Here is a 24,527-nt window from a genome sequence, read left to right on the forward strand (position 1 = left end):
AAAATAAATAAATAATGGTTAGGGGTCAAATATGAACATGGTGATATTTCCCAATAAGAAATAGGCCTAATATTCGTAGTTTCATACTATGGTGGACCTCTTTGCCTATGGACTTTGTCAATGATATAGAGATTACTTAGTATGTTAAAACTTTGTATTGCCCTTTAGTCAACACCATATAACAAAAGTCATAGGACATGAACTGGCAGTGAAAAACCAGTTATACAACTGACAATGTGAAAAAAGCAATTTTCTTTTCTTAAACTAAAAAGATAGTGACTTGTGGGGCATAATCATAAAGATGAAGAACGCGGTTACTACTTGCTATTGCTACATAAATTGCCAAACTTTATTTTAAACAAAAACACAAATCTTTCTCATTGTACCTCATATAATCATATGCCTTGCTCGGCCCAGATATGTTGAATGGGCTCTCCATTATCATTTCATGATTTTGTCTCAGGACCCAAAATAGTAAAACTTTATGGATAAAAGCATAAAACTGAAATTAACAAAAATATCTATATATATATATATAGAGAGAGAGAGAGAGAGAGAAAACGACGGTAAAAGAAAGCAAGAAACAATGGACATAAGTAGGATGTGGAATTAGTAAAACGTAGCACTGATTTTTACAAAATGGGAAAGAAAGGAGACAAGAATGTGGACATATGTATCTACTTGCAATGATTAAGGTTGAATGTCCAAGTCACTTACAAAAATGAAGTTAACAAAATATGTTGAGAGAGGAATGGGTCAGAAAAATTGACAACCCATTTTCCCTCTTTCACAACAAAATAACATGTGTTAGTCAACTGACCCTGGTTGCATGCATTGCATTGTCTCCTTTCTTTTTATATCCAATCGCTGCTGTTACTTACTGTTATTTATGGCTAACATAAGGGCATATATCAACTTCTCTTCCCTATTGCTATTCTCCAGATCAGACTCCCTCACTCACTCACTCACTCTCTCTTCCTTCCACTTGTTAACATACCTTGTGAAAGCATTAGCTCGATTTTCCCTTGGCGGAGCTCGTACACGTGTGGATCTTCGAACCACGGCCTCTTCCAATGCAATGCTTTGAATCACGTCCTTTGTTTTCTTTTGCAGTTCAGCACTGCAATAACACATTAGAAAGGAGCATTGTCATGTGGATGAAACAAAGAACTGCAATCTTTTAGTTGAAGTTGATACAGCAAAAATACAAGACAAAACACAATTTCTTACAATAAATTAGGAAACTTCTCAAGAACAGTCACTCACCTTATTCTGACGTAAAATTTATCCAAATGTTTTTTTAGCGCACACTCTCTCTCCCCCTTGCAATTTAGTGAACCCATCAATGCATCGAGCTGTCCCAAAAAAATGTCAAGTGCAGTAAGGATAAGTACATAAACAAATCAGTACATGTTTTAGGAAAACACCCTTAATACCTCTTCCTTGCTGCTGTAGTATCCCCACTGCTTGGAATCGGAACTCTCCACAAATATTCTCTCATCACGCCGAAACCACCAATACCTATTATAATGTTTGTCTTTACCCAAAGGGTTGGTGCAGACAAAACGTTTCTCCATCTCCCGTTCATAATATTCTCTCTGTTTTCAAAATGGTATAAGAAAGAGAAGAAAATGTACACAAAAAGACAGAAGCTAAGAAAATAGATATTACGCACTCTTTGTTTTATAGTTCTTCTCACTGCTCCTTGTTTTTGGCCATTCTCCAACTGTTTCATTGCATCCTTCCTAGATGAGTCTTTGCCATTTTCTGTTGGTGCTTTCACATCCCCATTATGCTTCTTGGCCATCTTCTTTGATGGGGTATCTGGTTTCTTGCTCTCACTGTTAATGTTAGAGAAGAAAGTAAGCCTCAAACAAAAAGAAACTTCTTAAAGACAAGTAATCGTACAATAAGCTATCAAATAGAACCCAGACCTCTTGCCCTGTGCATCGTCCTGTTCAGATGGAGACTCCTCACCATTTATTTTCTTAACCTTGTCCCCGTTCTGCCTTATGTGACAACCATTAGCTGATACATTTTCTACACTCTCTGAATTTGTCACTCCGTTGACATGTGACTCGGCTTTCAACAGTTCTTTTGCTTCTCTTATCTTTCTGGCTTCCTCTAAAGCTTCTTCCCTTCTTGCGGCCCCTAAGACCTGCCTTTGTTCAACTAACTCATCCATTTTCTCTCTAAAAACACTTGTTTCCAGCACCTGATCAACCAATTCTCGAAGAATTCCTAATTTTACACGGGTATCTAAAAGGCCATAATGCCCCCTTTTAATAGTTGATGTGCAAGTACCTAACTCAGGAATCTTGATCATCTCTAACATATCACACAAATACTCTGTCCAGGTCATTAAAGTAATCTGGTGCAAAAAGACAACATCAAGGAATTCTTAAAATTTAAGGAATTACGCATCTTGGAAAACAAATGAAGTAAAGCAAATGGATTGCAGATTATATCTTCATATAACAAAACAAGCATACAAAATATAAAAGATCTGTGGTCGGGTGCTTCACCTTTAACTTCCGATTTCGTTTTTGTATTGCCATTAAATACTTGCCCCCATCTTTTATGAGCAACCGCAGAAGAGCAGAATGAGTTTCCACAAGAATAATGGCATTGCTCTCCTTGTGGCAGATAGCATTTTCAAAATCTTCAAGAGAGTAAGGGGACAAGTGCAACAGTCGACCAAAAGATGAACAAAAATCCCAGATCAATAGGAGATCTCCAACACATTCCATTGGAACATTAAAGTCCCTTGATGGAGCAGGTCGATCAGTAAAGACTGGATCATCCGCGCCAGGCTGCACCAAGAGGTCATCAATTGGATATTTGATAGGTTCCACACTTGGATGATCTTCTTCTACAAAATAAGACACAAGATACGAATGATAATAAGATGAAATGAGAACTTTTTGGTTGCAACGCTCATTACTGAAATCTGCTAAAAAAACATACATTTTTCCCCACCCAGTCACGAGAAGTCATGAATCTTATGATTACAAGTTTATACCTTTCAATTCCACTGCCTTCAGCTTAGATTTTCCATGCTTATCTTCTCCCTCCTGGAAATGATAATTATGAGACACGGCAATAATATCATATTTTCACCATAAAAATGGAAAAGCAACCTATAAAATTACCAAGTTATTTTTTTTTTCTACCTCACTATTCTTTCTTTTCTTACTGCACATCACTACTACCCCGTTCTGCAGGAAAACTTTGCTTCTCAACTCCTCAGGAATTACAGTTGAGATTCCATGTTTTTGCGCCAGTTTATCATGAAGGACCCAAGGAACATTTCTGTATGTTGATTCCCGAATAAACGATTTCCAAACATCTCTACTAAAAGGAAGTTTCTTTTGTATTAAATCTTTTTTATCCAAAGTTGAATTCTCAACAACTTTCTTATTCCGATCAAGCCATGCGACCATATATCTAACTACATCACCTTCCTCCACAATTTTCAAAATTCTGCATAGATATTCATTATCATCCTTCCTTGCATACAGTTCAGCACCCTCGAAGACATGGTCTTGCAACTTTGCAGCTAAGGTTTGAGCAAGATCTCTCAATGAAAGCATGCCTGCCAAGATAAGAAGTAATTGAGTGGCATATGTAGAAGTGCACAAATACTACAGCTACAGCACAACAAAGTCGTCTATTATATTGTAAAATGTTTGATATATCATCTCAGTAACTCAACTAACCGCATTCCCCCTTCCTCTAAATAAAAATATTAAATAAACGGATAAAAGAATTTGGTTTGTTAGTCCTCACTGTATTGGATGATTCGTAGTGCAGGTACCACTAGTTCTTTGGGAAACTGCTGCACCTTTTCGGTAGCACGTTTTTCTGAGACCAAAGCCTCTTCATAAGTCAAGTTAGTCTTCCCAGTGGCCTTGCACGTCCAAACTCTCTGGCGATAAAGATTAATCTGGTTCAAGTACTCACTGATCGACATTAAGTAGACAAACAGTCATATCAATTAAAAAAATATATATGAGCAATAGATATAAAGAAGACAAAGCAACAAAACAATAAAAGGATACTTATAATCCCTGAATATCTCTTTTGTGAAACGAATTTGGAATATGAGCTCTTTTGGCTCGAGATCCTTAGGCGATTCCGCCAAGGAGAAAGGTGTTCTTTTTAACAAGGGCATCCTAAAGTAAGCTGAGCAGCAACAACAGCCTGCCTGGATGCTAAGCCACTTCCTGCAACAGAATCACTGAAATTTTTAAGAACCTTAGACAAATAAACCACAGGCATTTAGCTAAACCTGAAGCAACTATTCAACATTCATTAGCTAATATCCTTTCCTGAAAAAAATCTAAGCAAAATAAACTAAAATCCAAAAACACATTAGAACTTTCCATTAAGAATTAAGAATAAAACTTAAGAGTAAGCTCAATCTGGTTCATTGATGGAAGAAAAGTCTCATCATTGCAGAAACCCTAAAACAAAGCAAAAAAGCAACCTTTAGAATGAAAAGCGTGAAGGTTTGGACTTTGGAAACGAAACGAAACTCATAGGAACGAACCAAAACTAAGGCGAAGAAGGACCCAGAATTTAAGTCCTTCCATCGAATCCACACTATTAAGAAGGGAAATGAAAGGAATTCCCAATTGCGTAAAGTGAAACAGAAAACCCTAGAAACGCGAGGTGGGTGAGGTTCGTATAGGAAGACAAAAGGGGTGGCTGACATTGGCGCGAGATTGAGAAAAACAAGGGGCATTGCCCTGCATTGCATTGCACTGCATTGACGTTAAACGAAGACTAAATCCATAACCACAACAGGAATGTAAATCCAACCCAATAACAACGTCAAAAATGGAAGAAATAAACCGCAAAAAACAGCTTTCCCGCCACGAGCAGAAGAAGCAATCAACTAACATGGAAAAGACATTTCTTGATAGAAAGAAAAATGAAAGATTGAAGCTTACAGTTACAGTAGAAGAAGACGAGGATGAAAAAGGAGACTATGGGACTCCTGTAGATTAGAGGCGCAGAAGAAGGGAAGAGAGGAAGGAACCACCCGGCTGAGTCGACTAGTTTCGACTCTCCTCTCTTTCTTTTGTTTCGAATCAAATAAATAAAAATGATTTAGTTATAGATATTTATATATATATATATATATATATTTATATATATAGTCCCTCGTTGTGGGAACCCAACCCAAATCATTTGACTGACTTTTTCTTTTCTTTTCTTTTCTTTTTTTTTTTGTTGCCTTGTTTTCTATTTTTGGAAAAATATTCCATTTATTAAAAAGTCATTTATATATTTATTAAGGTAAGTATTATGCCCTTTTATATTTCTATTAAGGTAACTCTCTCTCCAATTACTATTACTAATCTATTATAAATTAGAGAACTTTACATAATGCTATATCAAATAATTAAAATATTTACAAAACTATTAATTTAAAAAAAAAAAACAACACTATTATCAAATATATCGATTTTTATATTGTAAAATTAAATAATATTGTTTTAGTATACTATACTATTTTAATTGTTAGTTTTTATTTTTACTATTATAGAACTATTTGAGGTATTCCTTAGTTGCAAAATTAAAAGTAACTTATTTTTTTTATTAATTTTTAGTAATATATTATTTTGATTATTTTTTAAATATGACAATTTTTTTTTGGATAAAAAAAATAACTTAATATTTTAGTTACTTTTTTACATGTCTATTACTATTTTGGTTTTTAAATTAAAATCAATTATGATTAGCCTAGGCATTGCAAGTTTGGCCTATGAAAACCCCAAGCTTTAGTACATTTTTTTCATATAAATTTAATATTTTTTTAAAAAAATTATACATATTAGGGAGGCATTATAATTCAAATTTGACTTAGACCCCATTTAGTATGGACCTCCTTTATCATTTTATCATCCATGTCATAGTTAGTATCACCAACGTCAATGTAAGTTGAGGTGATAGAATACACTTAGGGGTGTTTGGTATGAGGTATAGTGAAAGTGGGAATGAGAATCTAAAACACTTACGTTTGGTTCAAATTTTTAAGGGCTAAAGTTAATAATTTGTGTGGGCCTCACATGTATTTTAAAGGTAATATGAATCATTTTATACACTTGAGTTCAATATTACCTCCATCCTAAATTCTTCTACACTTTCCGAGGTCACTCAATTACTCAAAACAAACACTCCCTTAGGGAGAAAAATAAGAGATGACAATTTTGTTCCTTCTTTTTATGAAAACCACAAGCCATTATGTGAATGGTTAAATTAGTTACCTTATCATACATCTTTACTTCTTCGACATCTCCACCAACGCTATTACATCAACGAATGGTGAATCTACGAAGCTACTTGGTAGGCTTCTCTTGATGGGAGTGGGACACCAGAGATCATTTCAATCATTGCCACTGCATGCTCAAGCTTACGAGTAATCGACTAATTCTCAGCTTATCTACTATCAAGGCTATAGATGTATATAAGTGTCGAGCTTTTTGACACGGCACGAGCCCGGGAGGCACGATGTAACGCTTTACTACCCAGAGACCATTACGGTGTGCATTTAAACAGTGCTATACTCGCTAATCGAGTCATTTGGGCATAATCGTGTAACTAAGTATGATTAGCGGTTTTGGGTTCAAAAATTTGGTTAAGATACAACATTTCACTAAAACGTTTACCATATACATTTGGGATCCCGAAAATATATTTTAAAGGTTAATTACAATAAAATATTTACAATCAGCCGACCTAAGCGGCAAAATAGGGTTTAACCCTAGTTCCTCTTTAAACCCTCGATCGTGGCGGTCGAGCAGCCGCATATGTACACATCGTCACCTAAGCTCTCCAACTCAAGGATGGTCCAGCTTTCTTTTGCCTTTACCTGCACCACATAACACCCATGAGTCGGAGCTCAGGAAGAAAACTCAATATACTCATGAACAGGTAATAACATGTTATTAAATCATAATAGGCATGCCTAGCAGTAATAGCACTACTCATGCATGCAAACAACTCCAAATAAATGTTTGCGGAGCCCCGTGCTCTGAGTAGATGACTAATAAGTCCATCGCTCTGAGGTAGATGACTAAAAAGTCTCTTTGAGGTAGACGACTAATAAGTCTTTCTCTTAATAGACGACTAATAAGTCATATACTCTGTATAGATGACTAATAAGTATATCTCTGTATGGATGACTGATAAGTCTATCTCTGTTAGATGATTGATAAGTCTATCTCTGAGGTAGATGACTAATAAGTCTCTCTGTATAGATGACTAATAAGTTTATCCTTATGTAGATGACTAATAAGTCTATCTCTGTTAGATGACTGATAAGTCTATCTCTGTATGGATGACTGATAAGTCTCTCTCTGTCAGATGACTGATAAGTCTATCTCTGAGGTAAATGACTAATAAGTCTCTTTGTATAAATGACTAATAAGTATATCATTACGTAGATGACTAATAAGTTTATCTCTGTTAGGTGACCGATAAGTCTATCTTCGAGGTCCCATGCCCTCCTAGCCATGTGACGTATCAGTCACCTGAGCTTATAGCCCTGGCTCTATGTAACTAACCTTTAGACTAGACAAGCGCCTTTAGTTTTCATCGAACTTAAGATCGGTCAAGAAATGCTTATGTCGATTAGATCTAATCTTTTCGGCTTGCGCTAAGCACACTAATACCGTTCTTGACTCATAAGCCAATACCACATGACTAATGCTCAATACTACTGTTGATATTGACTGATAAGTCACATCTTCACAATCAATACTGACACCAATGCCGATCCCTGACTAATAAGTTAGTGCTTCCTCAATAAAGTAATGCAAATAGACATATATCATATGTCAAATACTCATATATAAGGCATTTAGCATGCTTAATCATTAATCAGAAGCATAATTATAATCATGCACAATTACATAGACTCAAGCTCTGATCAATCTCATATTCAACATTCATGTCATGCCATGCCCTAATCTCATGTATCTTATGTATCACATGCATCACATACCGGGTGCAGTTTTCTTACCTTTGGTCCAAGCATAGGTTACTAATGAACAACTCTCGAGCACGATCCTGTTTACAATCCCCTAGCGATAACTTAGTCACAACCATAAACGGTGTTTCAATGAGTTCAAGTTCCAAAAACCCAATCTCGCGCTCTCGGGATCTCCAATTCCACCAACACAAGGTGGTGGAATCATCCCCCGAGCCCTCGGGTCAAAACCCCAAAAAGTACCAAAAAACCTCATTCTGAAGGCTGTTTAGCGCTACCTTTGGGATCTACAGCGCTACAAACAAAATCAAAATCCCCCAAGACAGAGCACCTAACGCTGTAACGCTACCACCCTAGTGCTACAATGCTTAAACCAGAAATTCTGGGTTCCAACTTCGTGTTATTCGAGCTTCAAAGCTCCAAATCTGACCCCAACATGTCCCTAGCCCCTCAAATCAACATTTTGATCCCCCAAACATTCACCCAATAGCTTAGCAGCATTATAACAACATCAAATACTCAAAATTCCCATTGGAACTCATAATCCAAGTCTTGAGTTTGTAAAACTCAAGAACACCAAGAACATCAAATAAACTCGAAATTCAAAGCTTAAATTACCTCTCATTATGTCGTTCCTCGCTAAATCCTCCAGCTAATAAGCTTCTAATCTTCCCTAGAATCACTATGCCTCGATCCTCACTTGAATCTAAGTCCTAAAACTCAAGTTTCCTTCGAAAATGCGATTGGTGTCAAAAATAGAACTTTGAGGGAGAGAGAACATTCTGAACGTTCTTTTATAATTCTAGCAGGTTACTTCAAGCTTAAGTAACCTCAAGCAAATCCTAATGTTTGGGGTCCCAAAAATGCCCCCGGGGGTAAAATAGTCAAAATTCTCATAATTTCCCCTTGGTCCCACTAACTCCCAATTTATCATCAAATATTTATTCCTATTACCCAATAACCTGGAAATGTACCACCCCTTGACTCACTCCGAATCAAGTATGAATCTCGTTGTGACTTTCCCACTAGCTTACCTCCTAGGATAGTCTCGTGCTGAGTAACCCTAGCATAACCAAATAATAATGAAGCACCACACACATGCCACATATATGCCAAATATACCCGAAATGACCAAAATATGAAAATCACCCAATTGAACAGAAATGGGCCCCCATGCATATTTAATACTCCTAAACATGCATATAAAGTCACATTATAATATTATTCACATAATCACATAATGATACACATAAATATCACATAATCATATAATTCCAAGATTTGTCATCTTGGCCCCCTAGCCAAGACCCTAAGTCTTATTAGGAAATTTGGGTCATTACACACGAGCACGAGTACGACGCGAAAAAAATATGGGCTTGGGACAAGCACAACACGAAAAAATGGGCTTGGGCCAGGCATGGTACGACATGGGCTTAGCACGACACGAAAGCACGAATAGAATAGTCCAAAAGCACGACACTTAAGCACGAATATAAAAAGCCTGAAAGCATGACATACAAAAAGCTTGAATTAAACCCATAGAAATAAATAAAAATATATTATTATGTCATCATTTTTTTAATAGTTTGTAAAAATATCATGTTTTGATGATTTGATCCTAAAATCAAGCCTAATCCAATTGCAGCTCTTTAAGTTAAAGTAGGCCCTAGGGTTTAATCTCTTTCATTTTCTTCCACTGCATTTCTTGCCTCTTGTCTTGGTCGATATTTCTCACATTCTCTCTCTCTTAGACTCACGACAGAGGGTAGGGTAGCTCTTTCTCTCTCTCTCTCTTCTTGACCCTAACCTATTCTTCTTCTGTTCTTCATCAGCCGCATACCTACACTCTTTCATCTTTCTATCTTTTTCTCATTTAGACAACCTTCTCTCTATCGACTTTCTCACTATTTTTCTCTCGTTTCTTTCCCCCTCAGCTCAGCGGCGGCGACGGGGCAACCTTTGCCGTGAGACAGGGTGGCCTTTGGCATCGATGGGGCAAGTATTCTTTGGGTGTGCGACAGTTCGTGGTCGGGGTTGGTTGGGCTCGAGGCTGGATTGCGGCAGTGGTGGACTAGATTGCAGTGATATGTGTTTCAATTAGGGATTGTGATTTTGACCTTGTTTATTCTATTTTGAGCATTTCGGCTAGATTTTTGGGCATTTTGTTTTGTGTTTCTTTTGAAAATTTATTAATTGTTAACTAATTTTGTCTTTTGTGGGCTTATTATTATCTGGGTGCATTTTAGAGTACTATCATTTGGACTCATTCAAAAGGTGATTTGAGGTACTTTGTGGATTTTATGGTGACTTCGAAGGAAATTATGTAACGACTCAAATTTCCTAATAAGACTTAGGGTCTTGGTTAGGGGGTCAAGATGGAAAATTATGGAATTGTATGATATTTATGTGTATCATTATGTGATTATGTGAGTTATATTATAATATGACTTGATATGCATGGTTAGGTGTATTAAATATACATGTGGGCTCATTTATGTTTAATTGGGTAATTTTTATAATTTGGCCTGTTTTGGGTATATTTGGCATATATGTGGTATGTGTGTGGTACTTCATTATTATTTGGTTATGCTTGGGTTACTCGACACGAGACGATCCTAGGAGGCAAGCTAGTGGGAAAGTCACAACGAGATCCATACTTGATTCAGAGTGAGTCAATGGGTATTTAACACATTACCGAGATATTGGATAATGAGAATAAATATTTGATGATAAATTGAGAGTTAGTGAGATTAGGGGAAAATTATGGGAATTTTGACTATTTTACTCTGGGGGGCATTTTCAGGACCCCGAGCATTAGGATTTGCTTGAGGTTACTTAAGCTTGAAGTAACCTGTCAAAATTATAAAAGAACGTTCAGAACGTTCTCTCTCTCTCTCCCGTTCCCTTTTCGACACTCGATCACATTTTCGAAGGAAACTTGAGTTTTAAGACTCAGATTCAAGCATAGATCGAGGCATAGCGATTCTAGGAAAGATTAGAAGCTTATTAGCCGGAGGGTTTAGTTGGGAAATGAATCAATCAAAGGTAATTCAAGTTTTAAGTTCTAAGTTTTTAAGCTTTTATTAGATTTTATGTTTTGATGAGTTTTTGAATGGTTTAAGACTTGGGGTTTTATTGGTTTTGGATAATTAGGATGTTTTGGAACTTTGATTTTTGAATTTGGATAGGTTTTTGGAAGGTTTTAAGTGGGAAAATTGTAGAAAATGGCTGGTTTCCTAGTTCTAGCAAGTCGCGATGGGGATGAACTAGAAGCTAAGAGGAGGCTGCTTGGGGGGGGCGCCGCGACCCAAGCGGGGCCAAGTCGCGGCCCGCACCCTGAAGCCTAGGCATATGCTCTCTGACTTGGGGGCAAGTCGCAACCCTCAGGGCCAAGTCGTGACCGACCTGTGCATTTTTGACCATATTTGGTTTTTAGTCGTGGGAACTTAACTCTAAGGGCCTGGGATCGATCCTACTACCCAGTTGAGTAGGATTCGACGTCCCAAAGGCTAGGATTTGGTCCGGAAGTATTTATTTACTCATTTTGATGGATTTTTATATTATGGTTGTGACTAGGTTATCACTAGGAGCTTGGAAACAAGATCGTGCTTGAGGGTCGTTTATTGGTAACCTGTGCTTAGACCAAAGGTAAGAAAACTGCACCCAGTATGCGATGCATGTGATGCATGCGATACATGTGATTAGGGCATGGCATGGATATTGAATATGAAATTGATCAGAGCTTGAGTCTCTGCAAATGTGCATGATCATAATTATGTTAGTGATTGTTGAGTAAGAATGTTGAATGCCCTATATTTGGATATTTGACATATGATATATGTATGGTTGCATTGCTTACTTGTGAGTGGCACTGACTCATTAGTCAGAAACGACAATGGTGTTAGTACTGGTTGTGAAGTCTTGACTTATCAGTCATGAACGACAATAGTATTGAACGCTGGTCATATGGAATTGACCTATGAATCAAGAGCGGCATTAGCGTATTGAACGCAAGCCAAAATGATTAGATCTAATCAACATGAGCATTAAATACTTGACTGACCCCAAGGTCGAAAAAAACTAAAGCGCTTGTCTAGTCTAAAGGCTAGTTATTTAGAGTCAGGGCTAAAGGCTCAGGTAACTGAAACGTCACAATATTTATTATTTAAAATATTAAACATTATCCTAAATAAAACTTAAAATATTAAAAAAAGTTACTACTATACTACAACAATACTAAAGAAAGATATAAAATACATATAAAATATTACAAAAATATATAAAAATTTAGACGAGGCCCCGTCGGGGCAGGGAGTGCTATCCTCGCCCTATTTAACATTCGGGGATTGAAGAAATTATCCCCGTCTTCGTTCCGTTCCCCATTTAGACGGGGATTTCCCGCCCCATTAAGGGCAAGTCCTTGCGGGGCCCCGTCCCCATGGGAAAAATATGCATCCCTACCTCCCACCCACTAACTTTGTCATTGTTTACAATAAATATAAAGATTCAATAGAGAATTTCTTCCTGTACGCCCTAAATATCCACGGGCTATTAGCGAGCTGAGAAGTTGCATAATTATATCAGCCACGTGGATATCATGTACCCGGAGCTGCTGTTACAAGGTCCTACCTCTTTAGCTCGAGGTAACCTAAGGCTTAATGGAGATTACCAAGGAATCGAGTCAGAAGTATGGACGCCACGGGCTGAGACTACACCAAGCTCGAGATATGAGCTTGAGTTGGCATCTGACCCCTTATAAAGTCAACCACGCAATGTAAACATGCATATATCAGACATCACGTGTCTGGTCCATCCCTGAATTCTCGGACACGCAGCATAAACGTGCGTGTTCAGGCACCCACGACTGGGTTGGGTCGTGTGGCCCATTATCCCCCTTACCTATTGATTAAACCACACTTTATTGTCAGGTTTTAGGAATTAATCATGAATGTCACAGAAGTGACATGATGGGTAAGAAGGTCACAGGATGAGCTCCCTTGCCAACTCCCAGGTGCCCTCTCCCTATAAATATGGAGACCCTAGGAGTTGCAAGGGGTTGGATTCTATTTTATAAAGAAATACCCTGTAAAGAATATCATAAAGATAGCAATAATATTGGCTGGTGGACTAGAAGGATTTTAACCTTTGAACCACCTAAAAAAGCATTCGTGTTATCATTTTACTTTGAGATCATTCATCTATTACGGTTCATTATTTAGCACTAATCCCGCTCTTTATTTTATTAATTATCTGTTGCCGAAGAACCGCGTCAACACTTTGATGGACCCAAAACGGGTATGTTTAAAAATTTATATATCGCAAGCGCACGAATCGTCCATATAGAATAGTGATCGTAAGCAAGGATGTCGAACCCAAAGGAGTTGTCTAAAATCGAAAATGAAACTATTTTAAATCAAAAGTAATAAATTCTAACCTAGTTCCAAAGATTGATAAGTTTCAATATTATGAACATAAAATAAAAGATTGAAAAATAAAGCTATTTAAGATAATGAAAATAAACCAATAATGAGTTGAAAATAAGTGTTAAAAGAAAAGATTATTAAGATACTAGAATCCACAAAATGTAAGTTTAATAATATTTATTAGTATATTGATTCCCAAGTTTTAGTGATAGTTAAAATAATTTAAACTATCATTTTCCAAAAATATTTATAATTTTAAGCACAATTTTCTTATAAAAAGATAGGATTTTTCTTCACTTTTCAAAATTATAATTTCAAAGCATTTAGTGTAAATCAATCTAATGAAATAACAAATAAATCAATGAACATTATTTATAAGGCAAAACATAATATTTTTGTTCTAAGCATGGATGTGTACAATTTAATGACACATCTTACACAAAGAATATTATGTTTATGCACTAATGAAGAACAAAGTGTAAATATGTTCTAACAATCTAAAATACAAGATATTTAAGATGAAAGAAATATATGTAGAAGAAAAATCCATAAACTTTGTTGCATTACAAGGGAAATCAACATACAACATAAATATTACATAGTTACAAGTTGCTTCATCATGATCTTAATAATCTTATGAAAAAGATTAGAAGCACATAACTAGAGTAGAAATTACAAAATAAAAGACATACATACTTGCAAAATGCTCTTGAAAAACCCAAATGGAAGATAGAATGGTAGAGAGAAAATGAGAGAAAAAAGATGGTAACCAAAATTAAGCACCTAAAATGGTCTTCAAAAACCCTTATTTATAGCAAAAATGACATTATTAAAATAACCAATTTAATATTAAGTAAATTGATTAAATTAATAATAAGATGGTAAATAGGGGTAATTTGTAGGAGTGATGATGATTTTAGGGTAAAAGTGTGTAGACAAAAAGGTAAAAAATGGCATTTTGAGCATAGGGGACAATTAGTACATTTAGGCACATTAGGCTCAAAAAGTGACTGATTAGTGCCAGGCAGTTTCGGCTGGGCTCACTGGGCCTGGCAGAAGCTTTGGAGCTTGGGCCCAAGGAAGGGGCAGGCGGCTGGCACATGTGAAGGGGCTAGCATTTATGCATGGCATTTGGAGGCATATATGCTGAAGGAGGGAGGCGTGGACTTCATGGCTGGGAGGAAATGGACTGGACACGTGGCGGCAGGAGGGAGACACTTGCTGAGCCTTGGGGCTGCTGAATGCTGAAGGCTGGCGTGGGCTTGGGCCTTGGGCCAGGCTTGGGCCGAATGAAGGAGATGGCTTTTTGCCACAATTTGCTTAATTTCTCTTCATAAATGCCACTTTTATTTTCTTTTCTCTTCTTTCTTTCAAGCATGCAATATAATTCCTACAAGATAAAAATAAATTAAATAACAATCAAATATTTTCAATTATAAATAAATCATATTAATTATTTGAAAATATTGATTATAACTTAATTTAATAAAGCATTTAAGTTCAAAAGAATTACATTTTTAACTTCTAACTTAACAATACAAATTTCATATAATTAAATTACAACATATTATAATAAAATATCTATAAAAACATATATAAAAATCTATAAAACTACACTAAGACTAATAAATTAAAAATTACATAAAAACTTAATAAGTTAATTAAAAACTCAAGAACTAAGCAACAATTAGCATATAAAATATGGTAAAATAACTCTATTTTGTAGAGTTATCACACCCCCAAACTTAAAGTTTTGCTAGTCCTCAAGCAAAAGAAAAATTAAAATACACATATATTTTTTTTATTGGTGATATAAAAATGATTTTCTCAAAAATTGCACAATGAAAATAACTCTCAGAAATTATTATGAATAAAAGTTAAGCTTATGTAATTAATTAAATTGTCAATTTTGCTTTTAGAAAATAGGTTTTCATTAAAGTTATTTTTCACTTAAACTTATAGGAAATAAAAGTGTTTATGAAAAATGTAATTTTTGTTATAAGCAAAATTGACCCTATAATTAAAAACAAAGCTTAAAAATTATTCATATTTTTAAGAGATTTAATTTCAAACTCAATCAGAATTTTTATCATTGAAAATGAAAAATATCACCAATTTTTTTTTTTTTTTTTTTTAAATATATATATATTTTTTGAATTTTTAAGAAAATGAACAAAATAAAAAAAAAATTACAAAACAACATAAAAATAATAATTTTTTTTTTTTTTTCAAACAAACATAAATAAAACACAAAACAAACACAATAAAACTCGATACCCCCAAACTTAATTTAAGCATTGTCCTCAATGTGTCAAAATATAAATATAAATTAAATTTGACAAGAGTGTAAAGTTTAGAATGGTCGTACCTCGATATTGTGCATTGCGAAGAGAGAACAAGATACAACTAACAAAAATTAAATCACACATAAAACAATAATACAAATAAAACACAAGTTAGCAAGATCACACAGGAATCAAAGAGCATGGTAAACAGGGTCCTCAAGGAGTATCTCATCCACTTCATCAGTTTTTAATTCTAAAAATGGTTTTAATTTTTGTCCATTAACTTTAAATATATCACCATTTTTAGGATTTTCAATTTCAATAGCTCCATGTTGAAAAACAATACGAACAATGTAAGGACCGGACCACCTAGAGCGTAGCTTTCCCGGGAATAAATGCAAACGAGAGTTGTATAAAAGGACTTTTTGACCTGGATAAAAATCTTTTCTCAAAATATTTTTATCATGGTAAAATTTCATGCGATCCTTATACTTTTTTGAATAGTCATATGCATCATTCCTAATTTCGTCTAGTTCATTTAGTTGAAGTTTTCGTTTCTCACCTGCCTTGTCTAAAGAAAAGTTTAATTGCTTAATTGCCCAAAAGGCTCTATGTTCTAACTCAACAGGTAAGTGGCACGCCTTCCCATACACAAGTCTGTAGGGTGACATGCCAATGGGTGTTTTGTATGCGGTACGATACGCCCATAATGCATCAGTGAGTCTTAAGGACCAATCTTTCCTAGTTGGATTCACAGTTTTTTCTAAAATGTGCTTAACTTCCCTATTAGACACTTCAACTTGACCACTAGTTTGTGGGTGATATGGTGTTGAGACTTTATGTGTAATGCCATATTGTTTCATCAAATGTTCAAATGGCCTATTACAAAAATGTGTACCGTTATCACTAATTATAGCACGTGGTGAACCAAAACGGGAAAATATATTTTCTTTCAAAAACCGAAGCACAACTTTGTGGTCATTAGTGTGGCATGCAATAGCTTCAACCCATTTAGACACATAATCAACTCCAACAAGAATATAAAGATTACCAAAAGAGTTAGGAAATGGTCCCATAAAATCAATGCCCCAAACATCAAATATGTCAATAATAAGAATAGGATTTAAAGGCATCATGTTTCTTTTAGTTAAACTTCCTAACTTTTGACAACGTTCACAAGCTTTACAATAAACGTATGTATCATGAAAGATAGTAGGCCAATAAAAACCACATTGTAAAACTTTAGCAGCTGTTTTCTTACCACTAAAATGTCCTCCACATGCATGATCATGACAAAAAGATATGATTTTAGATTGGTCACAATGTGGAATGCATCTTCTAATTATTTGATCAGGGCAATATTTAAACAAGTAAGGATCATCCCAAATAAAGTTTTTCACCTCAGAATAAAATTTAGTTTTATCATGCTTAGACCAATGAGATGGTATTTCTTTAGTGACCAAATAATTAACAATATCAGCATACCAAGGCAAGGAAGAAACATGCATCAATTGTTCATCAGGAAAAGTTTCAGTAATAGGAGTGGAATCATGTATAGTTTCAACAACTAGTCTAGATAAATGATCAGCAACAACATTTTCAGATCCTTTTTTATCACGTATTTCTAAGTCGAATTCTTGTAAAAGCAGGATCCAACGGATCAAACGAGACTTAGCATCTTTTTTCGATAAGAGATATTTTAATGCAACATGATCAGAATAGACAATAATTTTAGATCCTAACAAATAAGATCTAAATTTCTCCAATGCAAAAACAACAGCAAGCAATTCTTTTTCGGTTGTGGAATAATTTAATTGAGCATCATTTAAAGTTTTGCTAGCATAGTAAATTACATGAGGTATTTTTTCAAGTCTTTGTCCTAAGACAGCACCTATAGCATAATCAGAAGCATCACACATTATTTCAAAAGGTATTTTCCAATCAGGAGGTCGAATAATGGGTGCAGTAGTCAACAAACTTTTTAATTTTTCAAAGGCAACATGGCAATTATTATCAAAGACAAAAGCATTTTCTTTTCCAAGTAAATGGCATAAAGGCCGAGAAATTTTGCTAAAGTCTTTTATAAATCTTCTATAAAAACCGGCATGACCTAAAAATGATCTAATTTCTTTCACAGTTTTAGGTGGGGGAAGTTTTGAAATAAGATCAACTTTAGCTTTATCAACTTCTATGCCGTCAGATGAGATTACATGACCTAAAACAATTCCTTTTTTAACCATAAAATGACATTTTTCTCAGTTGAGCACAAGGTTTTTCTCTTTGCAACGAATTAAAACAAGTGAAAGATGGTGCAAACATTCATCAAAAGAGGAACCAAACACAGAAAAATCATCCATAAATACTTCAAGAAATCTTTCAACCATGTCAGAAAAAATCGAAATCATACATCTTTGAAAAGTCGCGGGTGCATTACATAATCCAAAAGGCATGCGACGATAGGCAAAAGTCCCAAAAGGGCATGTAAATGTAGTCTTTTCTTGATCTTCTGGGGCAATGGGGATTTGGTTATATCCCGAATACCCATCAAGAAAACAATAATATGCATGGCCAGCTAATCGTTCAAGCATTTGATCAATGAAAGGTAATGGAAAATGGTCTTTTCTAGTAACATTATTCAGCTTTCTATAGTCTATGCACACTCTCCACCCCGTTTGTACTCTAGTAGGGATTAATTCATTTTTTTCATTTTCAACAACCGTAATCCCAGACTTCTTAGGCACAACTTGAACAGGACTAACCCATTGACTATCAGAAATAGGGTAAATGATACCTACGTCTAACAATTTTATGACCTCTTCTCTAACTACTTCTTTCATATTTGGATTTAATCTTCTTTGACATTCCCGAGAGGTTTTAGCATTCTCTTCTAGATGGATTCTATGCATACATATGGATGGGCTAATTCCTTTAATGTCTCCAATGGTCCAACCTATGGCTTCTTTATGTTTTCTAAGGACATCTAACAACTTGTTTTCTTGTTCTTTATCTAAAGCAGAAGCTATGATAACAGGTAAGGTTTCAGATTCTCCTAGAAAAGCATATTTTAAATTTTCTGGCAAAGGTTTAAGGTCTAACTTTGGAGACTCAGAAATTGATTGAACATGATCTAAGGGTGAAAAAGGTTCAACTTTGGTTTCATTTAAGGGTATAGGCTCTACCAAAGAATTCACATCATCATTAGAGTCATCAACATGCAAGTTCATACCAAAGTATTTTTCACAAAAGTCAAGTAAGTCATTTCCATCATCTTCACATATGCTATCTATCATGTTAACTTCATGTATTTCCTCACACTCAACAGATTTAGCAACATTAAAAACATTCAATTCAACAGTCATATTTCCAAAAGATAATTTCAAAACACCATTACGACAGTTTATGATTGCATTAGATGTAGCTAAGAATGGTCTACCTAAAATGATAGGGATTTGAGCATGCATATTTTCCACAGGTTGAGTATCAAGAACAATGAAGTCAACAGGAAAATAAAATTTATCAACTTTTATCAAAACATCCTCTATAATGCCTCTAGGAATTTTCACAGAACGATCGGCTAATTGAAGAGTTATAGAGGTAGGTTTTAGCTCACCAAGACCAAGTTGCTTATAAACAGAATAAGGCAATAAATTCACACTAGCACCCAAATCAAGTAAAGCTTTGTTAATAAAATGATCACCAATAATGCATGAAATTGTGGGACACCCAGGATCTTTATATTTAACAAGACTCTTATATTGAATAATGGAACTAGCTTGTTCAGTTAAAAACGCCTTTTTAGGAACATTAGTGTTTCTTTTAACAGTACAAAGATCCTTTAAAAATTTAGAGTAGGCAGGAATTTGTTTAATGGCATCTAAGAAAGGGATATTGATACTAACTTGCTTAAAAACTTCTAAGATGTCATTATATTGGCCGCCTTTTTTAATTGGAAGTAATCTTTGTGGGAATGGGGCTTTTGGAATAAAAGGATGGATTGGAGTTTCTTTGTTTGATGAGTCATTGAGATTAGAACTAGAAGGCTGACTCTTTTCTTTTTCTTTTTCGTTTTCAACCTCGGGTATGTAATCAGGTTTGACAATTTTCTTTCCAGACCTAAGAGTTGAAATTGATTTGACTTCTCCATTATGACTAGACTTTCCTATCTCATATTGACCTTTTGGATTAGGGATAGGTTGACTAGGGAATGTTCCTTTCTCTCTATCAGCTAAAGCAGTGGCGAGTTGTCCTACTTGTGTCTCGAGTTTGGTAATTGATTGAGATTGATTTTGTAGGATTTGTTGAGTGGATTGCATAAATTGTTGTAAAGTATCTTCTAAGGAAGGTTTTCTTTGTTGCGGATATGGTTGATTTTGTGGGGCATGAGCTTGGTTTTGTGTGTTATATTGGTGCCCTTGATTCATTTGGGGTTGGTTTTGTCTCCATGAAAAGTTCGGATGGTTTCTCCAATTTGGATTGTAGGTGGACGAAAATGGGCTATCATTTGGTTTCCCATAAGAATGAAGAGCATTGGCCTCCTCAGAAAAGGCTTCTTGGTAGGAAGGGCATGATTGGGCATTATGGCAAGGACTAGAACATATAGAACAAACATCTTTTCTAGGTTGAATTGGAGAGTTTATAGTTTGGCTTATGGCTAAAGCTTCTACTTTTCTCGCTAATTTGTCTAAGGATGTTCTTAAGTCTAATTCTTCTTTTACTTCATACCTTCCTCCTCTTTTTGGTGAATTAGTTGACCTAGACCTAGGATCAAAATAATTCCATTGTTGTGAATTGACAGATAAATCTTCAAGGGCGTCCCACGCCTCTTGTCCTTGAAATTTTAAAAAATTTCCAGTATGCATAGATTGAATCATTTGACGATTAGAGGGAGTCAAACCATCATAAAAATATTTTACAAGTCTCCATTTTTCAAAACCATGATGAGGACATTTTAATAATAAATCTTTAAATCTTTCCCAACATTCATAGAACTCTTCATTATCTTTTTGAAAAAACTCGGAGATTTCTCTCCTTAGACTATCAGTTTTAGACATAGGAAAAAATTTCAGTAAGAATTTATTATAAAGTTGATCCCATGTAGTTATAGACCCCGTGGGAAGGGAATTTAACCAAGCTTTTGATTTGTCTTTTAATGAAAAAGGGAACAATCTTAGTTTGACCGACTCATCAGAAAAATTTTGAAATTTAAATGTTGAGCAAATTTCTAAGAAATCTTTGACATGCATGTAAGGATCCTCTCTATCTAACCCATAAAAAGATGGCAATAATTGAATGATTGCGGGTTTAAGCTCAAAATGAGTAGCAGAAGTAGTAGGTAAAACAATGCATGACGGAGCATTAGATGAAATAGGTGCAAAATATTCAAGCAAAGTTTTTTCAGGCACAACATTTTCATCAAGAGGATTAGCAATAGGTTCCATGATGCTCAAATTTTTACTAACACTTTCAATTTCAAACAAAGATAAACGTCTTTTTACTAATCGTTTTTTAGAGTTACGTTCCCAATGATGCATACAATTTTTCACAAACAAGGCAACAAGGATAATCTCAGACAAGCAATTTTTTTGATGTGGAAGATCAGTTAAAACCGCAACCACAGAGCATACTTAGAATTTTTAGAGATTTCACAACAATATAATTCTTATGGTTTACTTGTCCCCAGGCCTATTTGATTCCACTTACTCGCGCACTACTAACAACTCCCCGAGGTTAATTAGTAGAGGCGGATGGGAATTTTGGTCAAATTTCCTTTAAGCAAGAATTGCTTATGGTGAAAGGACAAGATTTAGGTTTTTTTTTTTTTTTTTTTTTTTTTTTCAAGTATTTTTCACAATATTACACTAAAATATTAAAGAAGACAAAGAAAAATAAGGCAAAAATTAAATAAGACTAAAATTTAGACAAGAGTAGGGAGGCATAGCATGCCATCAACCATAACAAAATTAAGGTAAAAACTAGGAGGCACAAGTGCCATCAACTTAAACATAAGATAGAGGACTAGGAGGCACAAGTGCCATCAACTAGCTAGGAGGCAAAATTGCCATCAACTAGTAATTTGCGGAAATTAAATAAAATAAAAATTACAACAATATAAATAAAGAAAATTACAACAAATGTCAAGAGGCACAAGTGCCATCAATTAACAAAGATATCAAAGAAATAAAATTACAACAAAATTATAACAAAATTAGGAGGCACAAGTGCCATCGACTATAAAAATTAAAATGATAGATAGGAGGCACAAGTGCCGTCAACTAAAAAAAAACAATAAATATAAATATAAGTATATATTTTTTTATGGGTGGTTGAACCGTCCCAAATTTCTTTTTATCTTTTTTTTTTTTAGATTTTATAGATATATATTTTTTAGTTTTTTTTTTTTAAGTGTAACAAAAATTAAAATAACTAGTAGAAGAATTCACTAACCTTGAGATAAATTCGTTTCTTTTCTCTTGCAACTCCCCGGCAACGGCGCCAAAAACTTGATGGACCCAAAACGGGTATGTTTAAAAATTTATATATCGTAAGCGCACGAATCGTCCATATAGAATAGTGATCGTAAGCAAGGATGTCGAACCCAAAGGAGTTGTCTAAAATCGAAAATGAAACTATTTTAAATCAAAAGTAATAAATTCTAACCTAGTTCCAAAGATTGATAAGTTTCAATATTATGAACATAAAATAAAAGATTGAAAAATAAAGCTATTTAAGATAATGAAAATAAACCAATAATGAGTTGAAAATAAGTGTTAAAAGAAAAGATTATTAAGATACTAGAATCCACAAAATGTAAGTTTAATAATATTTATTAGTATATTGATTCCCAAGTTTTAGTGATAGTTAAAATAATTTAAACTATCATTTTCCAAAAATATTTATAATTTTAAGCACAATTTTCTTATAAAAAGATAGGATTTTTCTTCACTTTTCAAAATTATAATTTCAAAGCATTTAGTGTAAATCAATCTAATGAAATAACAAATAAATCAATGAACATTATTTATAAGGCAAAACATAATATTTTTGTTCTAAGCATGGATGTGTACAATTTAATGACACATCTTACACAAAGAATATTATGTTTATGCACTAATGAAGAACAAAGTGTAAATATGTTCTAACAATCTAAAATACAAGATATTTAAGATGAAAGAAATATATGTAGAAGAAAAATCCATAAACTTTGTTGCATTACAAGGGAAATCAACATACAACATAAATATTACATAGTTACAAGTTGCTTCATCATGATCTTAATAATCTTATGAAAAAGATTAGAAGCACATAACTAGAGTAGAAATTACAAAATAAAAGACATACATACTTGCAAAATGCTCTTGAAAAACCCAAATGGAAGATAGAATGGTAGAGAGAAAATGAGAGAAAAAAGATGGTAACCAAAATTAAGCACCTAAAATGGTCTTCAAAAACCCTTATTTATAGCAAAAATGACATTATTAAAATAACCAATTTAATATTAAGTAAATTGATTAAATTAATAATAAGATGGTAAATAGGGGTAATTTGTAGGAGTGATGATGATTTTAGGGTAAAAGTGTGTAGACAAAAAGGTAAAAAATGGCATTTTGAGCATAGGGGACAATTAGTACATTTAGGCACATTAGGCTCAAAAAGTGGCTGATTAGTGCCAGGCAGTTTCGGCTGGGCTCACTGGGCCTGGCAGAAGCTTTGGAGCTTGGGCCCAAGGAAGGGGCAGGCGGCTGGCACATGTGAAGGGGCTAGCATTTATGCATGGCATTTGGAGGCATATATGCTGAAGGAGGGAGGCGTGGACTTCATGGCTGGGAGGAAATGGACTGGACACGTGGCGGCAGGAGGGAGACACTTGCTGAGCCTTGGGGCTGCTGAATGCTGAAGGCTGGCGTGGGCTTGGGCCTTGGGCCAGGCTTGGGCCGAATGAAGGAGATGGCTTTTTGCCACAACTTGCTTAATTTCTCTTCATAAATGCCACTTTTATTTTCTTTTCTCTTCTTTCTTTCAAGCATGCAATATAATTCCTACAAGATAAAAATAAATTAAATAACAATCAACTATTTTCAATTATAAATAAATCATATTAATTATTTGAAAATATTGATTATAACTTAATTTAATAAAGCATTTAAGTTCAAAAGAATTACATTTTTAACTTCTAACTTAACAATACAAATTTCATATAATTAAATTACAACATATTATAATAAAATATCTATAAAAACATATATAAAAATCTATAAAACTACACTAAGACTAATAAATTAAAAATTACATAAAAACTTAATAAGTTAATTAAAAACTCAAGAACTAAGCAACAATTAGCATATAAAATATGGTAAAATAACTCTATTTTGTAGAGTTATCACACTTCCCTTTTCATTTTGTTTCATTTTTATTTTTGAAACAAGGCTCTCCATCTAACGCTAGAATATTTGGGGACCATAGATTTATATGTAACTTAAACAAGTTATTTTAAATTTTGGGGAAGAGGCCTAGAGATATTTAGATTTTTTTTACATTACAATTAATTATAAACAATAAGAAATTTGATTTATATGATTTTATAGGATGGCACTATGCTTATGGACAACATTTTTAGTTAACCAGTTACTAGGACAATATTTGATGGTTAATTATTTACTACCACTCTAAATGATATGGTTGTAAAAGGGAAAAAAATGCAATAGTAAATTTAGAATGATGAGTTAGTGGTAAAGATAGAGTTTAGTAAAAAATGAGTTTTTTTTTCTTCATTAGAAGTAAAGTGGTATTTGGTTGGAATAAATGAATAAAAATAGAAGAATA

At 34.4% G+C, this 24,527-nt stretch overlaps 1 protein-coding gene and 1 non-coding gene across 2 annotated transcripts; one reads left to right on the forward strand and one right to left on the reverse strand.

Annotated features, from left to right (window-relative positions):
- Positions 1-587: 587 nt before the first annotated feature.
- On the reverse strand, positions 588-5,111 carry LOC133790203 (uncharacterized). The gene is made up of 11 exons (XM_062227741.1): positions 4,956-5,111; positions 4,062-4,226; positions 3,790-3,962; positions 3,174-3,595; positions 3,023-3,074; positions 2,526-2,872; positions 1,935-2,371; positions 1,676-1,841; positions 1,437-1,598; positions 1,267-1,355; positions 588-1,120 (listed from the first exon to the last, which is right to left on the reverse strand). Exons 2-11 carry the CDS (start codon positions 4,172-4,174, stop codon positions 958-960), a joined length of 2,124 nt encoding a protein of 707 aa, XP_062083725.1. The 5' UTR covers positions 4,175-4,226; positions 4,956-5,111; the 3' UTR covers positions 588-957.
- Positions 5,112-20,636: 15,525 nt separating this feature from the next.
- On the forward strand, positions 20,637-20,743 carry LOC133792972 (small nucleolar RNA R71). The gene has a single exon (XR_009874434.1). It is a non-coding gene; the product is annotated as a small nucleolar RNA R71 (small nucleolar RNA).
- The last annotated feature ends 3,784 nt before the right edge of the window (positions 20,744-24,527 follow it).

This window comes from Humulus lupulus, chromosome 7 (assembly GCF_963169125.1).
Source record: "Humulus lupulus chromosome 7, drHumLupu1.1, whole genome shotgun sequence".
NCBI lineage: Eukaryota > Viridiplantae > Streptophyta > Magnoliopsida > Rosales > Cannabaceae > Humulus > Humulus lupulus.

Bases quoted from the DNA above. Each gene is read 5' to 3' on its own strand.
- LOC133790203 (XM_062227741.1), bottom strand. From the start codon at position 4,174: ATGCCCTTGTTAAAAAGAACACCTTTCTCCTTGGCGGAATCGCCTAAG. The intron at 3,596-3,789 runs GTGAGGACTAAC...TTATCTTGGCAG, and splicing joins ACTACGAATCATCCAATACA to GCATGCTTTCATTGAGAGAT. The intron at 1,121-1,266 runs GTGAGTGACTGT...GTGTTATTGCAG, and splicing joins AAATTTTACGTCAGAATAAG to TGCTGAACTGCAAAAGAAAA.